Source organism: Cannabis sativa, chromosome 2, assembly GCF_029168945.1.
Source record: "Cannabis sativa cultivar Pink pepper isolate KNU-18-1 chromosome 2, ASM2916894v1, whole genome shotgun sequence".
Taxonomy (NCBI): domain Eukaryota; kingdom Viridiplantae; phylum Streptophyta; class Magnoliopsida; order Rosales; family Cannabaceae; genus Cannabis; species Cannabis sativa.
This window is the reverse complement of record NC_083602.1, coordinates 66,185,036-66,202,431: the sequence shown is the minus strand read 5'-3', so window position 1 is coordinate 66,202,431 and position 17,396 is coordinate 66,185,036. Positions and strand designations below refer to the sequence as shown.

Sequence of the window (17,396 nt, the reverse complement as noted above, 5' to 3'; positions counted from 1 at the left end):
GAACCTAAAACAAAAGCCTGTGAGAACATGGTCATCAATTATGATGCCAATTCTGCGAAGCGTGGCATCAAGTCCTCGGTAGGAACCCCCTCGACCTTAGAGACGAACTCATTGCTCATAAACTTATCTTGAAGGGCTATGAAGTCGTGGGCCTTGACAATAGGATCGATCACAACTTTCTTCCCCTTGTCCTGGGCAGTTTTGTGCTGCTTCTTTGACGAGTCAGCCACCTGCGTAAGAACAGCGTCACTTTTCCTCTTCCGCGGAATGACTAGAGAAGTTTTCGCAGTACAAACCTTAGGTTTTCGGTTGAAAGTTGGAGCTTGCTTTAGGAAAGTCATTTCTGCAAGAAGATCATAAATAAGAACTTATTCTTAACATAAAAGAAAGTTTATATGCCAAACGTGTTACTTGATGTTGTTCTCGACGTCTGTTTGGATAGACGCTTGTCTATTCTTTCCTTTTGTTTCTCAGAAGGCTCCTTGTGTACTGGTTCTCGGTGAAGACTGGTGTTCTCAAGGATGATCTTGTGTTCTCACAATTTTGTAGTTGTGCACAGAAGTTGTCAGTCGCGATCTTGAACAGGTAGGCTACCTAAAACTCCAGCGATCTCTCTACGGGCAGGGTCTAGTACAGGTCGAGCCGGTCTATCTGCGATTAATAAAAATAGACATTAGCAACTATACAAGGTAATAAAAATATATGCTAAGTGTCAAGATATGCAACGTACTAGGTTGTCGATTGAAGTCAGTTCTAACTCCTAGCACTTTAAACGCGTAGAACGTTCATAGTGTCTACATCAAGAACCAAGATTGGTGGAGCTATTCTACTTTAGTACACTCTAGTTGGTACTGGAAGAAGATGGTAGCCCTCAAAGACCAAATCAGAATTTTAACAGATCATAATGTATTTCAGAGGAAAAAATATTCTATTGTAGCAGGTTACAAGCTGTTCCAACCCTCTCCAAGTAAGTTGAAATGGTGTAATGAAGTTTGGGCTAGACTAAACACACCTAAACATAGTGTAATCATGTGGCTGGCCATGCTGAATAGGCTAAAAACACAAAACAGGTTGATCAAATTTGGCGTTAAGGTAAATGGAACTTGCTGCCTATGTGATGTTCATCCTGAAAATTGTCAACACTTGTTCTTTGATTGCAAGATTGATAGACACTGCCTGCTGGAGGTGAAGAATTGGCTGAACTGGCATGCCCAAACCAGCAATCTCCCTCAACTGATCAGGTGGATCGGGAAAGCAAGGATCTCGAAATTCAAGAAAAAAGTATTAGCTGCTGCAACTGCAGCCTTGGTGTACAGCTTGTGGAAGTCCAAGATTGCTGTGATTTGGAAAAAGTCTTTGATTAATCCTGCTAGAATAATTGAAGACATAAAAGGCACTCTAAAGATCCAGATTGCTATGTTCATGCCTAGGAAAGTCAAGAATATTAATAGAGATTGGGTTTTTGCTTTATAATGGAAATGTAATTGAAATGTATAGATTGCAAATTGATTGTGTATAGATTTCTTGGCCCTTGTTTGGGTGCTAATAGGTTGTAAATACTATTTGTGCAATACAATTCATTGATTTATCAAAAAAAATGCGTAGAACCATTTGGATTTCCAATCTCCCATATTGGAAACCGTACCTTCTACCCTGTCAATTTCAGAGTTAGCCCATTTACTAAAGCAATAAAAACTATTGTCATGCCCAACGCTCTTTATGTCATAAAAATACCTGAAGTCCTCCATTGTTGGTTTCCCTTGAACATATTCCATGTAAATCGCATAAAATCCTATTATTATGAGATAATTGTTTGGAGTTAGTTGGAAGGGAGAGACATCGTAATGTCTGAGGATGGCCTTCACAAAAGGGTAAAAAGGCAGCATCACCCCACATTGCTGGATAGGAATCGAGACCACTACATCTTGTGTAGCGATGATCGCAGGATTTGAGAAGGGAAAGTGAGGTTGCTGGGATGCCGAAGGTCTTAAGGTCCCTATGCAAACTAAATTCAACCGTGCAAATGTATGAAGGTCTGATTTCGTAACTCGCAAGACCAGATCCTCGCATGAAAATGGTTTGTTTAGTTGGGTATTATCGACTTAATCTGTTTCGCTTCCTTCAGCATCCCCCTCTTCCTCAAAATCACAATCAGGTACCTCGAAGTCCTCTCCCATTTCTTCAACCTCGGTGTCAGGGGCATGTCTCAAGGGAATGAGATATTCCTAGGCTAACACCGTGGACTCACTATCGCGTATTTCAACCGTCACGGGCTCAACGAGTTCTTGAAGCATCCTATCTATCTCATTAGCAGATAGCGAGCCCTGGCAGATCCTGGCCGTAGAGGCTTCCTCCTTAGATATCGAGGTGGGTATGAAGCTGTCACTTCTTTCTAGCTCATCAGCGAAGGCCCCTCCTCCAGAATCGAGCATCTGGCTATCCGACAAGTAGCTCATCTGAAAGATAGAAAATCTTTTCAGTGTGGTGAAAGTACGAAACTAACAAAGTGCCCTCACCCGCACAAGTTGAGAAATAGAAAAAAATAAGAGAACTGACCAGACATCTCGAGAAATGGCTGGGTGTATCTTTGTAACATAATGGTCATATCGCTACATGAGAATTAAGGTACTGAAACGCACCCACCATTTCGAGAATATAGTCAATCCTCAAAAAAAGTAAGTCGCAAAGTTAAAACTAATTGTGTACCTCAAGAAATGGTTGGGGTATCCCAGTATCCCAAGGGGCATGCATTCCCCACATGAACATTGAGTTAATGGGACACACCCACCATTTTGAAGAACTTAGTTTGTCCCAATAAGTGACTACAAGGCAAGAAAAATGAAAACTAACTGCATGTCTCAAATGGTTAGGTGTTTCACAGTGACCCAAGGAACATGCGAAGGTCTGCATGAGCATTAAGTTACTGTGACAAACCCACCATTTTGAAGACTCACAAAGTTTTCATAACAAAAGTACATACTAAAAGCTAAAAAAAACCCCTATAAATCATTAAATTCTAGCAAAAAAGGGTTAAAAATGCTTGGTATTGGTTTGAGAGAGTTATTTCTGGGTATTTGAATGTTCAGGAATATACGCAAACATTCGAGATACTCATCAAAAACTTGCGAGTACTAGAGGTACTCAACAGAAAATATATGAGCACTCAAAGTGTTCTTCCTGAAACCTGTGATTACTCAAGTTTTGGGAACATATTTCCTAGAAAAACAGGTACTTTGTCAAAAATAACAAATCCTATTATCTCATGCATTTTCTACCCCTAGAAGCACATAATACACATAAATTCTCAGAGAAAGAAAAATAGCTACAGAAGTTCTAGTCTGCTAACCTTGAAGTGCAGTCTCTCTTTAAATGATTCTATGGATATTAAGAACTTCAAAATCCTTCTCTGATGAAGAAAACTCAGAAAAATGCAAACTGATTTTTTGAGAATTCGAAATTCTAAAGGGAGAAAGAAGAGGAAAATGAAAATGAGAGGGAAATGAATAAAGGATCATTTTGTATTAGAAATTTTAAATACTAATATCCCTCATTTATTGGGATGAAGACACGTGGCAAAGGAATGCCTAAGGTCTCATAATCCAACGGTTATCCATAACCACGCCTGTACGGACTTCAAAGAGTTTAGATGGCGTGGCACATAAAATGGATTAAAAGTAATAATTACAACCGTCTTTTCCAAACCCTCGAAAAGACAACCAAAAGTCACCATCTCGTGACAATCTCTTGCTTGCCTCTCACTTATAGTTTCTCTTGTGACATAGCTATCAATTGCGAAACTAGGGGCATGTGTTATAGTGTGAATTTTTCACCTAGAAACTCGAGACCAAGCTCCCGTAAAAATCACACGTGGATTCACTCCCCTCGAGGAGTGATGAGCTGTCAGAAGGAGACCACTTGAGTAAAAATCTTGCCTAAAACAGACTCAGCAAGATGATGTTACCCTAACAGAGTCTAGTCGCATTATTACGCCTCGCATAATGCAGGAACAAAGACTGTGTTTAAGACTCGCAGATACCAAGATATATGCGATGTCCATAAAGGTTTTCCTATGAGTTAGTAAAGATCGATTCTTTACTTAGCGAGCTGGTCCAGATGACCTGACACACTCGATAACCTGATAAGGACTCGCATGTCCTAAGTTATTGACTTTTTACAAGAAATCTGTATATGTGACTCAAATAGGATGCAGATATCTTAAACACGTGAGACTCGATTAGTCTTGTACGCATCTTCAGCCCGTGAGCTTATGAGAGAATATAAACAGATAACTCGCACCACCAAGGTCGCATACGCTGTTGTAGTTAGTGAATTGGGCCGAAACTGTTCTTCATTTATTATATTTACGTTTCTATTGATTTAAATGTTGATATTCAATGTAAAAACGAATTGATAATTAATCAAGTTCTGTATAATCAAAGGACACTTGCTTTGTATATAAAGGAGTGATCCAATATGAAATGGACAAGACTGAAACCCTTGCAACAGTGGACTAAGCAGACCATGATCTGACTGAATCACTATATTTCCATTGTGTTATTTATATTTTCCAGTACGTCTGAGTGTCCATTCTTTGAATACTTGCCATTCTATGTGGAGTAATCACATACTTTTATTTATAATTCTATTTTAATATTTTATTTGGTGTTGTCAAAACTCCTCCAACAACAAAACTATAAAAAGATCACTTTGGGCTTATCTTGACCTTTTATGATGATCTAATGTCTAAAACTAACTATTGATGAAAATCACCAATTTTCAAAGTTTGGATCTAGTCCGTTAGATTGTTTTTGAGTTATATGAAGAAAAAATTGCCCTTGTCTTGGGTGCTAATTTTGGACTCAAAATCTTTAGAATTTCCATATGGGTGTGAGGCATGACTTAAAAGAGCTTTAAAACACATGTCTAATCGCATCAATTCGAGGAATAGTGAGGGAGTTATGGCTGTTTTACTAAAGGTTGTTCAACACCCAACACCCAAGTTGACTTCTAATGCATGGGTTGACATCCTTACGTCAACCTAGACGCTAGACATCAACTTAGCCATTTTCTTAGTTTTGGTGAAAGTTTTAACCAAATCTTGGAGATGTTGCTTTTTGGTGAAATTGAGTAGACTCAAAACTTCCCGATTTTGCGAATATTCCACCTTGTTGAAAGGGTGCAATATCTGTTGGAAACTATTTTACCAGGATCTTAGATCTACTCACAAGTATGTTGATTAACACCCTAAATATGAACTTTCTAAAACGATGAAATAAACACGTATAAAGTTTAAGAAACCTTACATTGGGTGCAGCGGAATTAAATGACTCCTTCCGTTCAGATCTCTAACCCTTGTATCCTTTCTGTAGCAGAGTATTATCAAGATCTGAACCTGGATTTCTTTCTCTAAATCTTTGATGCTGAAACTCCTTTGCTGGTGATCTTTCTTCACGATCTTCATCACTATGATTGAGGTATTGCTTGATGTGTGTGGGCACTACTCCAATCACTAAGGAATTTTCGAAATATGAAGGAAGAAGAGAGAGAGAGAGTGGCGGCCAAGGTAGAGAGAGAAAGGCTCAAGTTTTCTGATTCAGAAGTGTAATTTTCCTGAAGCCTTCACTGTCTATTTATAGCATTCCACTAGGGTTAGGTTTGAATTATTTGGCATTAAAATAATGAAAATATTAGTTTAAATGCCTACAAAAGTGGCCGGCCATGGCTTATTGGGTTTGGGCCTTGCTTTTTGCAATTTTGCAATTTTAACACTTTTGTATCTCATTTTCTCAAAAACGCCAATTTTCTAATTCAACCATTTAAATGCCAATTCTAACTATTTAATAACTATAAATAATTATTAAATAATATTATCATTTATCATATTTATTAATTGAACCATACAAAGTATCATAATTAACATATATGCCCCTAATTACTCTTTCTTTACAATTTCGCCCTTACTTAGTGAAAATTTCACAAATAGACATAGTCTAATTTGAGAATTATAATTGATTAATCAAAACCAATTACATGAGTCTTACAAACAATATTATCTCAACTAGTGCGGGGACCATGGGTCTATATAACTGAGCTTCCAATAAGTAGATCAAGAATTTAGCACTAAAATTCACTAACTTATTAATTCTTCGTTGAATCCACGCATAGAACTTAGAATTGCACTCTTAGTATATAGAATGCTCTATATGTTCCACCATATAGACGCATCATTAGTTATCCATTGTTATAATCCTAATTTGATCAATGATCCTCTATATGAATGACGTACACTGTAAAGGGATTAGATTACCGCAACACCCTACTATGTATTTTATCCTTAAAACACTTGACCTTGTATAAATGATATTTCAGCTTATGTGAAATGAGTACTCTACCATTTATGTTCGTTTGGTCAAGCTCGAAGGAGATCATCCTTTGCGTACTATTCGCCAGATAGAAGCTATAGATTCCATGTTTATGCTAGCGCTCCCACTCAATTGCACTACCGTGTTCCCAAAATGTACGTATCACCCTGACCTAAATGTAGGCTTAACTAACAAATCAAAGAACACGAATAGCCTGTCAAGATTGAGCCTAATAATAATAGGATTAAGAACATTTGATCTATGATCAACTAGGCGATATTGACTTGAATAGATATTACGGTAAGTTTAATAAATCTAAGTCAAAGTTCAATATCGGTCCCTTCCGATGCATACTCCATGCATCCAACCTGAGCTTTACTTTAACCAATGTTCTGGAAAGAACATAGCACTTCTCTAAATACAAGTAAACTCTATTGTAGATTATCATATCAGTAAAACCCTATGTCTGATAAATCTAGGAAACTTTATTCACATAGTCATGTTTACTTTCCAATGTGTTGACGGCACAATAAACAGGATCAAGTATGTGAAAAGGGTTTTAGATGAATTTATACATTATGTACATATAATCATGAAATAAATCATGTGAACCATGCAACATTAAATGTTATTTCTGATCTATATTAATAAGTAAATCTGATTATATTGAAATGAGTTTTATTTAGGGCATAAAACCCAACAATATCAAGGTGTGAATTTGACCTTTCACAAGTCATATCTCTCATTTCCTAAAAAAAATAGTCATATGCTTTAGACAAAACTAGATTTTTATAAGCACAACCCAGCACACCATGTTATACGTCAACCTAAGCGATGGGTGCTTCTCGGGCGACTTCTCAAGGCTCATTTTGATACTTCTAAAGAATTTGAGATTGCAAATAAGGTATCCTACCCAAATTTTGACCAAAATATTAAGAATTCCCAGAGCCAAATTTATGTTTGAGGAGCGAAAACATGTGAACCAGGTTGCATGTCTATTTGGGCGCAAGGCCCAATACCAGTGTCAACCTTGACACTAGGTCCAGCTTTTTGCGACCAAATAGTTTTGTTTAATTCCCAAAAAAAGTCTTATCTCAATTATTTGTGAAAACATAAAATATTCCTGAAAGACTTTTTGGAAAAACTGATTGGAAATGACCCAAGGTGACAAAATGTCAACCTGGGCTCTGGGTCCCAGTTTTGGCTCCGAGATGACTTCATTTATTTCCCAAAATCACCAAAATATTAATCATTAATAGAAACAGTACATATTCCTAGAGAACTTCTTCTGAACAACGCTTGGAAATGGTGTAGTTTGACGAAGTGTCAACTTGTGTGCCAATCCCATCATGTAGGTCAACCTAGGCGTTGGGTCCCAGTTTTAGCATTAAGGTAGATCTATTTCTTTCTCGAAAGCACTTGATTCCTCATTTTGGATGGACACAAAAAAAATTCTCAGGATACTTCTTCAATATTTTGGTTGGAAGCTCCCCAGCGTTGGGTGCACTAGGTGCCTGTTGCCTTAAGTGCTCAAAATGGAAAGCACTTTGATTCTAATTCTGGTGCCTCAAGTATGTTCGTGATAGGTCTTATTCAAGTCAAAGTACAACTTTTGAGCTATTGACACTAAGATTCATCCTCCCTAAGATTTCATCCACTGTCAGACCATAAACTCCGAACTCTTTTTGATTCAGAAACAATAAGTATGTTCGTGATAGGTCTTATTCAAGTCAAAGTAAAACTTTTGAGCTATTGACACTAAGATTCATCCTCCCTAAGATTTCATCCACTGTCAGACCATAAACTCTGAACTCTTTTTGATTCAGAAACAATAAGTAACATCATTAAAGATAGGTGGGAAACCAAGAGGCCATCGTAAAGATAGGTGGGTGTGGATGAAAGAGCTTAATGGTTTATTTACTACTAAGTCTACTTATCTGGTCCATGCTTTAGAGAGATCCCCTGACTGTGTTGTTGCCCCCGCCCTGTGGAATAAACTCTAGAACTCTAAAATTTTGGAGAGGCATAAGGTACTCTGATGATGTATCCATTCAGATACCCTGCCTACCCGTGTCCTTCTTGCTCAGAGAATTAGTAATGAGGAGGTTTCTTGTCCTCTTTGTGGGGCGGGTGAGGATCGATGGAGCATCTCTTTCTCTATTGTAACTTCGGGTATCTTTGGAGGTCTTCCCCTTGGGGAGTTATTCCGATTAATGAATCTAGAACCCGTGTTTGGGATTGGGTAACATTTCTCTAGAACTTGAACTCAAAAGGATGGATAGTGACAAGCTGTTCCTATATGCATCGATTGTAGTGGATACGATTTAGGATACCCGAAATGAAAAGGTACATAACAACTCCTCGAGTAACATTAAGCACTCTATTAATTCTATCTCTGATTGTTACACAAATTATGTGGCTTGCTTGTTTGCTCCGGCGTTGGCTGTTGTGTCCCCTGTTTGGTCCCCTCCTCCAGAAGATTGGATTAAAATCAACTGTGATGTTAAGGCCCGTAGCAGTTCCATGTGTGTGGTGACTTTTACAAGGGATCATGCACGGACATTTTTGTTGGTAGCAGCTAACATTCTCGACTTTGCGAATCCTATGATTGGTGAAGCTGTAGCGTGTTGGTTAGCGTTGGAATTAACAGTGTTGAAGATTCACCTTTTTGTTCTGATTAAGAGTGATTCGGAGAAGGTTATTAATGCTCTAAAGGGAACTTATTCCAGTTGGACTATTGATAATTACATTTTTATTTGTAATCAACTTTCTAATCAGTTTTTAAGTTGTAATTTCTAATTTATTTTCAGATGTTGTAATCTTGCGGCTCATAATATAGTTAGGTGAACTTTTGCTCAAAATATTTCAAGTATGATTGAGATCTCTTTTATATCTGATTATATCTTTTATAATAACTACGAGGTCCAACTTTTTCTTTATTTATATATTACGACACTCAAAAAAAAATACACGGTACACAGTGAAGTTATGTTATTGGCAAAATTTGAAGAGACCATTTCATTATTAAGTGGTGAAAGGTAAAAGTTGTGGTAAGTTATTTTGATATCATAAAACTCGGGCATGGTAGCTTATTTATTTATTTATGTTAATATTTTCAAAATATTGAAAAATAAAAATAAAATGGTAGATTAATACTTTTACCATACTTCATGGTTTGGTGTTGTCAGTATTGAAAAGGACGGTGTGCGTTGAGGAACCAAACGAAGAAAAAGATCACGAGGCTTACAGTAAGTAGTCTCACTCTCATCCTCCCTAAGATTTCATCCACTGTCAGATCTCACCGTACGTACGTACTCGTCTTTTCATCAGGACCGTTCACTTTGCCTAGTCTCCACGTCTTTGATTCATCGTCAATGCCAGGTAACATCAAATCCATCTACATTTTTTTTGGATGATTTTTTTTAACTGTTTTTTTTTTTTTTTTTTTGAAACGGGATATTTTTAACTTATTAACAAGGTATTAATTTTGTTTTAAAAAAACCAAGGTATTAATTTATGACCCTCTTAATTTATTTCAATTTTTTTTATCAAAAAAAAAATTATATGTATATGATGAAAGTGATGTTGCAAACGTGTAAGGCGGGTCTTTTTTTTAAAAAAAAAAAAACAACAACAACTTGGTATTGTGTCAAAGTCAAGCCACCGAATCAATGCTTGTCGTGAGTCAAAGTTAGGTGTGGACTAATATAAGAATGATTTAGTCAACTCATCTTCCGGAATTGAATTTTGTTAGAAAATGACTAAACCCAACTAATAAATATAATTAGATCTCTTTGAACATATAATTATGCTACTGTATACAGGGTCCACTCTACATTTTTATTTTTTAAAATATATTTAATGTGTAACTAGTGAGGATTTGAAACTGAAATTCATATTGTTTGATATGTTGGTTTGATTTGATGGGAATAGGTTTAATATTGTTTGGAGAGTGATGAAGGGAATAATAAACCTAAGAAAGTAATATTATCGTGTTTAGTTGACATTACAATACAATGTGACAATTTTTTTTTACAATAATAATTATTATTTTTTTTATAAAATACTAATAATTCAATATTTTTTTCTTTCTAAGCATTCAAAATAATTTTTAATTATTATTTTTATATAATTTTATAAAAAAAAAATTAACAATAATAAATAATTATAAAGAGTAAATTTATATACAAATTGATAATATATTTTATAGAATAAAATATATAAAAAAAAATAAGGAAAATATTTCATATTTTAAATATTTTTATATACTTTAGTATTCATATATAAAAAAAAAAATAAACAATTTTAAAATGCAGAAGTTTGTGTTTGCCAATAGCATTGGAAAGTGAAAACTATATTTTCATTGGTTTTCCTTGTCAGCCAAACTAAAGCCCACCATTTTTCCTTAGCCAACAATAAAATATTAAAAACCTAACCAAATATAAGAAACTTTGAGATTCTCATTTCCACTTTCCTCGTTACCGTATACCAAACAACCCCTTTTTTTTTTTTTAATGTAAGCGTTTATATATTACAACATGTTTTACCTGGGACTCGAACCCAGGACCTCCAACACTCACACACCCACCTATGGCCACTTGAGCTAGCCCCAAGTGGTTATACCAAACAACCCCTTAGGCCACATAATTTATTCTCATTGTATACATTAATTTATGCATGTAATAATGTAATGATAACAAAACTTATCCACCATGCAAACATCTAGAATAATATAAAAAGCAAGACATTACCAATATTAAAAAAAAAATTGGTGTTCGCAAGTCTTGGCCTAGTGGAATTTATTTATGTTCACATATAGAAAAACAAACCAAGACTTTTGCTCTTGTTAAATCAATTTTCAAAGTTGATAAAACTGACCATGTTAATTTTTTAATTTTCAAATCATAAAATTGATGTTCAATTTAACCGAATTAATTTATTTTTCAATGTTAGTAAAGTAGCACGTTAATTAAAAAAAACAATAATAATTAATATTTTTGTCTGTGAACTTCTGACACTATTTGCTCATATCCTCTAAAATATACGGCTAACAATTACAAAATTATGTCTCTTCTATTAAGTTCGGTTTTAAAAATAAATATTTTTTAAAATTATAACGTTATATTAATATTGAAAAAATTAATAAAAATTATTAAAAAATCCTGATAAACATTCCCCCAAAGTAAAAAATAAAATAAAAACTGATAAAATATTAAGTTTACTTAAAAAAAAAATTAAAGTATTCTTAAAAAAATATTTTTAAACTTTATTTTATTTAAAAACAGATATCTTAAAAAATCAAGGGGTTTTTCTTTTTACACTTCAAAATAATTTTTTTTTGCATTTTTATGGAATTCCACATAAGAACTCATATTGCAAATAATAGACCTAAATTGTAACCAAAATAAGTATCGCAACTCATATAGAAACAACTAGAGAAACCACCTGAGAAACCAAACCATAAATTTGAAAAAAAAAATAAAAAATAGTATATGGGGTAATGCCCCAAAAATCAAACTAAAATTATTAAAAATCTAATAAATAATTTAAACAAATTAAGAGTTTTTAAAGAAAAAATAAAACTTATTGATATTTATAAATTCATATCTTAGAAAATAATTAAAAATACAATAAAAAATATAAATTATTTTGAAAAAAAATTAGAAATTAAATATAAAAAATGTTATGTTTACTTAAACAAATCTAGATTTTTGAAAAAAAAAATAGACTAAAAATAAATTTTACGAAATGAACTGAGGCTAAACCATTAACCATTATAACTTCAAAGAATGTCCTAGATTTTGTTGTTAGAAACATCATCTGTCGATATGGTCTCTCAGACAAGATTGTATTAGACAATTGTAAACAATTTGATAGTAATATGTTCACCGACTTCTACAATTGGCATGATATGATTAAAAGATTCTTTGCAGTTGCTCACCCCCAAGAAAACGGGTAAGTAGAAGCTGTAAATAAAAACCTAAAAGACACATTGAAGAAGCGTCTTGAAGAGGGAAAGGAAAACTAGCCCGAACAACTACCAGAAGTACTGTGGTCATATAGGACCACCAAGAGGATGACCACTGGACAGACACCTTTTGCATTAGCTTATGGCTATGAAGCAATGCTTCCCATTGAATTGGAACCACATAGTCTCACAGAAGGGTATCCTATGGCCAAAGAAGTAAACCACACTCTCTTTACAAGATCCCTTGACAAAATTAAAGAAAAAAGATATTAGGCCAACTTGAAGTTGTAAGCTTACCAACAAAAGGTGGCCAAATATTTTAACAAGCACGTCAAGGATAGAAAATTCTTTGTAGGAGACATGGTACTTTGAAGAGTATTTCTGAACACCAAAAACCCTGCAGTAGGGGTACTTGGCCCAAACTGGGAAGGGTCATACGAAGTTACATACATCACAAGTTCGGGCGCATACAAACTCGGCTAGTACAATGAGAAAATGGAAGTAATCTTATTACCAAGATATTGGAACAGAGAACATCTCAAAAAGTACTACCAATGAGCTATTTTATGAAAATCACTTCTCTTAAGTAGTAGTTCTTGGGCGGTATGCCGCATAGGAATTTGTTAATTATTTATAACACATCACTCTTAAGTGATGGCTTCTACACAATATGTTGTGCAAAAGTGTTTGACTACTTAAGTTTTTCAAAGCAGCCTTGAGGCATTTAAGCTTTTATTTTAATATATGTACGTTGTCCAACAAAAACACATTTGTAAGACCAATGAGTGAATAAAAATGATTCTTTCACTCAGATTGTGTTTAAAAAACTTGCTAATAATTGAATTATTAAAGTTAATATATGTCTAACATGCATGCAAATAGGTCCGCCCAAGAAATCAGACAAATGCTCAAGAACTTGGTTAATTACAAGTGACCAAGAGACCATAAGTCTACTCAATCACTTGGGGGCACCTACACCTGCACAACATAAGACAAGCACAGTGAAAATACTTAAGAAGAAAAACTTAAAGCAAATTTAATGCAAAAAAATGAAAGCTGAGCATGTGAAAAAGTGGCTTTGTTAAACATAAATGGAAATTAGTCCAGGATTAAAGGCTGCCCGACCAACCATATGTCTTAACAAAAAATAAAGCCAAGATTAATAGTCGCCTGGCCGACTATGTAACGCCCTGACTCTCAGGAACGTCACATGTGTGCTTTCACAATCCTATTATTACTAATCTATTAGTAAGGAAAAGTGTGGTTTAATTAAAAATTTTAATTAGATTAAAATACAAACTTTCATTCTAAATACTGTCGTAATATGGGGATCCTCTGCTAATAAAATTCTTTTCTAACTAATTACAATAATGTTATTACAAAAGTAGGTTACATTTCCAATCATTGAAAAATGATTGATTCTGCTTCACGGAAGCCAAGACACCACGACTGATATGTACAATGCTGGGAGACCTCTGACTCATGGTTGAACACAACAGCTATTCATTTTACATGCACCATAAAGCACCTGTGAGTCACAGTGACTCAGCAAGAAAAGCTACTAGACAGAAAGCATAGAAAGTGATATCATTCACAACATAATATACATACCAGTGGGTCATTACATAATCAGCAAGCTTATATATCTTAATGTCTATGTGATCACATTCATTTCACATAACACTACTACAAAAATGAGTTTTCCTGACATTTTTAAATAGTCGTTTAAAGTATTTCCATCGGTTTCTATAACCGTCGCCTATACAACCGTCGTAAAACGGGCATAATAGATGACAGTTCAAAACCGTCGCTAATGTGGGTTTCCCAACGATTTAAAATCATCGCGTATAACTGGGTATAGGCGACGGTTTATAGTCGTGCCTTACACTATAGGTGACGGTTTAAAACCGTCGCCTATAGTATAGGACACAGTTTAAAACCGTCGCCTATACCCTGTTATAGCCGTCAGAAATGTAAAAAGAAAAAAGAAAAAAATACAAATTTTTCTGCCATTAATGGCGAAAAAATCCATATTTTCCCCCATTTTTTTCTCCATTAGCTTTATAATTTTACCTAAATTAAAATAAAACAACTAATTAATTTTGTTACAATAACAACTAACTTTAAAATACATTAAATTTATACAATAACAAAATAAATATATATAACAAATAAAAAAAGTATATAAATAAATAAATGTATTTATACCGAGCTTGGAGAGAGAGAAAGAGAGAGAGGGAGGCAGACGGGAGGTGGTGGTGGTCCGAAGTATGAGACGAAGATGAGAGGGATACCGACGGGAGGAGGTGGTGGTCCGACGTATGCGACGAAGAGTAGATAGAGACCGACGGGAGGAGGGGTGGGTGGAGATCGATGGACGAGAGAGACAAGAAGAAATGGAGATCGAGAGAGGGAGGAAGACGACGAGAGAGGATGGGGATGGTGCGGAGGCGTGGGTGGGGTTTTGGAGAGTTAAGATTTTTGTTTTAGGGTGTGGGAAATGGAGAAGAAATAGGTGAGAAGATATAGGTGGGCATGTGGGAAATAGAAAAAAGTAGGTGGGCACGTGGGAAATGTGGCAAGAAGTAGGTGATAATTTTTCAATGGACCCTATAAAATCGTCGCCTATAAAGGTCCATTAATTGCATTTTATTAAAAAATATCGCCTATTTTGTTTACTACAATTTTAAACCGTCGGAAATACTAAATTTTTCCCGACGGTTTTAAATAGTTACTTAATTTTTTTAGCGACGGTCCCCGAAAAGCAGACAGCTAAAGCGTTCCACTTATTGAACAGTAGTTCCTTATCTAATGGATTTTTCCGTTCTAATACTCCATCTGAGAGTTATCAGTATTTATCAAAGTTGTTCCTATCTAACGGAACGCTATTGGATCAAATGACAAAGACATTGTTGAGAAAAAGATGGCTTTTCCCGGATGAAATGGTTGTTGCTATCTGCTACAATAACGAATCATTGGTTTAACTGAATAACTAAATAAAATAGATAGATATTTCTCTTCGTCTCAGGTCGACGGATCTTCTCAATTGAAAGATCCCCTTTATGGATAATACACATTCCAGTTGACCGACTAATTCTAATTGTTTTGTTCCGAAGCAAAGATATCCACGGAGCGGTTCGTCCTATTCTAATATTCACGACCAAGAATCTCTTTCAGATAACAATCGAAAGATAGCAGAAAGAAAAAATCTCCATTTGACAGGGCTTCTTCCTATACCTATGAATTTCATTGGACCCAGAAATGATACATTGGAAGAAAAATCGTTTTTAGGACCGTCGCAAATTCTAATATTTGTAGTAGTGTAATAAGAATAATCATAGCATCTCATAATTAAAAATTTCACCTTTTCACTAAATAAACATACATCCAATCCATGGCTACATAATCCCAGTGCTTCGTAAAGCACTCAAGTCATATATTACCATAAACACACAATTCCAGTGCTTCATAAAGTACCCTAATCACACATTACCATAATCACATAATCTCAATGCTTCATAAAGTACCTTTACCACTTGTTATCTACAAGCTATGTATGTCACTATCGATGCCCGATAAAGCGAACGATAAGTAAGAAACCTATCCGCAGTTTCAATGAGTAATTACTCATAACGGTAATGACCGTATCTTTTACTCGATCATAATCGAGTCACAAACGATAATAATCGTTCCTTATCATTACCTCGATCATAATCGAGTCACAAATGATAATAATCTTTCCTTATCATTACCTCGATCATAATCGAGTCACAAACGATAATAATCGTTCCTCAACATTACCTCAATCAAAATCGAGTCACAACAAAAACATAGCGGGATCTCGATCATAATCGAGACTATAAAAATCATATCATTAACCATAAAATGGTGCTTAACACTTTTATTACCTTAGTCCAATAGTCAAGTATGCGGGCCAACTTGAGTGGAACTACGCTCGACGATCCCGGGTCCTATGTCACGATAACAAAGCTCAATAAACAACTTATTCCAAACTTTGGAATAATCCTAACTTCGTAACCGGACATATCTAACTCTCAACTAGTTCAGAATAACTCAAACATCATTAAAATACCCTATACTAAGCTCTGGGAAACACCACGAACAAAACCAGTTTCGAAGCCTTAAACTAGGGTTTCCCCTGCTGCCAAAACCAGTTGACCAGTTTCACTATGCTTGTGAAACCGGTTAACCGATTTTCCCTGCTGCAAAAATGGAAAACTCTGGTTTGTTGCTCCAAAACCCAACCAAAACTCTTCTAAACCTGTTCAAACCTTCCAGAATAGTCTCATACCATAAAAAAATATATCCCAACATCCAAAACTCAGAAATACATTAAAATAACAAAATCACCATACTTGAGTGAATTTTGAGTTCTTAAACTCAACTTTCCCAAATTCAAACCTAGCAGCCACCAAAACATACAATTCACACACCAAGCAACTTTAGTATAACTTAGAAAATATGCTTTGAATCTAACTGACCCTATAATCCTGAAACCAAGCAAAACACTAACTAAAACTCAACCAAAACATAGAAATCAAGACAAGAAAAGATAGAGAACTTACCTCACCACTTAGAAGACCCCTATCCTTTATTAATCCTGCTTAAAAACTGGTTGAAATGCAAGGAGAATTCTGGCTTCTTGTTTGGGTTTAGGGCTGTCGAAGGGGAAGAGAGAGAGAGGCTTGGATAAGTGTAGGTCTTTTCCTAATTTTCTAAGTTTCCCAACTTAATTATTTAACTAATAACATATATATAAATCTAATATTAACTTCCTATTCCAACCAAACAAAATACCATAAAGGACAAAAACCAAATCCCACTAAATTACTACTTTGCCCCTCTTAAGCACAAAAATCAAGATAAAACCCAAAGGGTATTTTGGTCATTTTCTAATTTTCCCGATTAAACCAACTTCACAACCTTTAAACCTAGTCCGGTATAACTCCAATATAACACAATTTCAACTACCGTGACATTTCTAACTACTGCATCGAGTTCCATAGTCGCCGAACCCGAAATTATTTTATTCCATAAATGGTATC

General features: G+C 35.1%; 1 protein-coding gene across 1 annotated transcript; it reads left to right on the top strand.

Moving 5' to 3' along the window:
• The first annotated feature begins 1,029 nt into the window (after positions 1-1,029).
• Positions 1,030-1,473, top strand: LOC115720379 (uncharacterized). Its single transcript, XM_030649531.1, has one exon. It carries the CDS (start codon positions 1,030-1,032, stop codon positions 1,471-1,473), a length of 444 nt encoding a protein of 147 aa, XP_030505391.1.
• Positions 1,474-17,396: the final 15,923 nt, after the last annotated feature.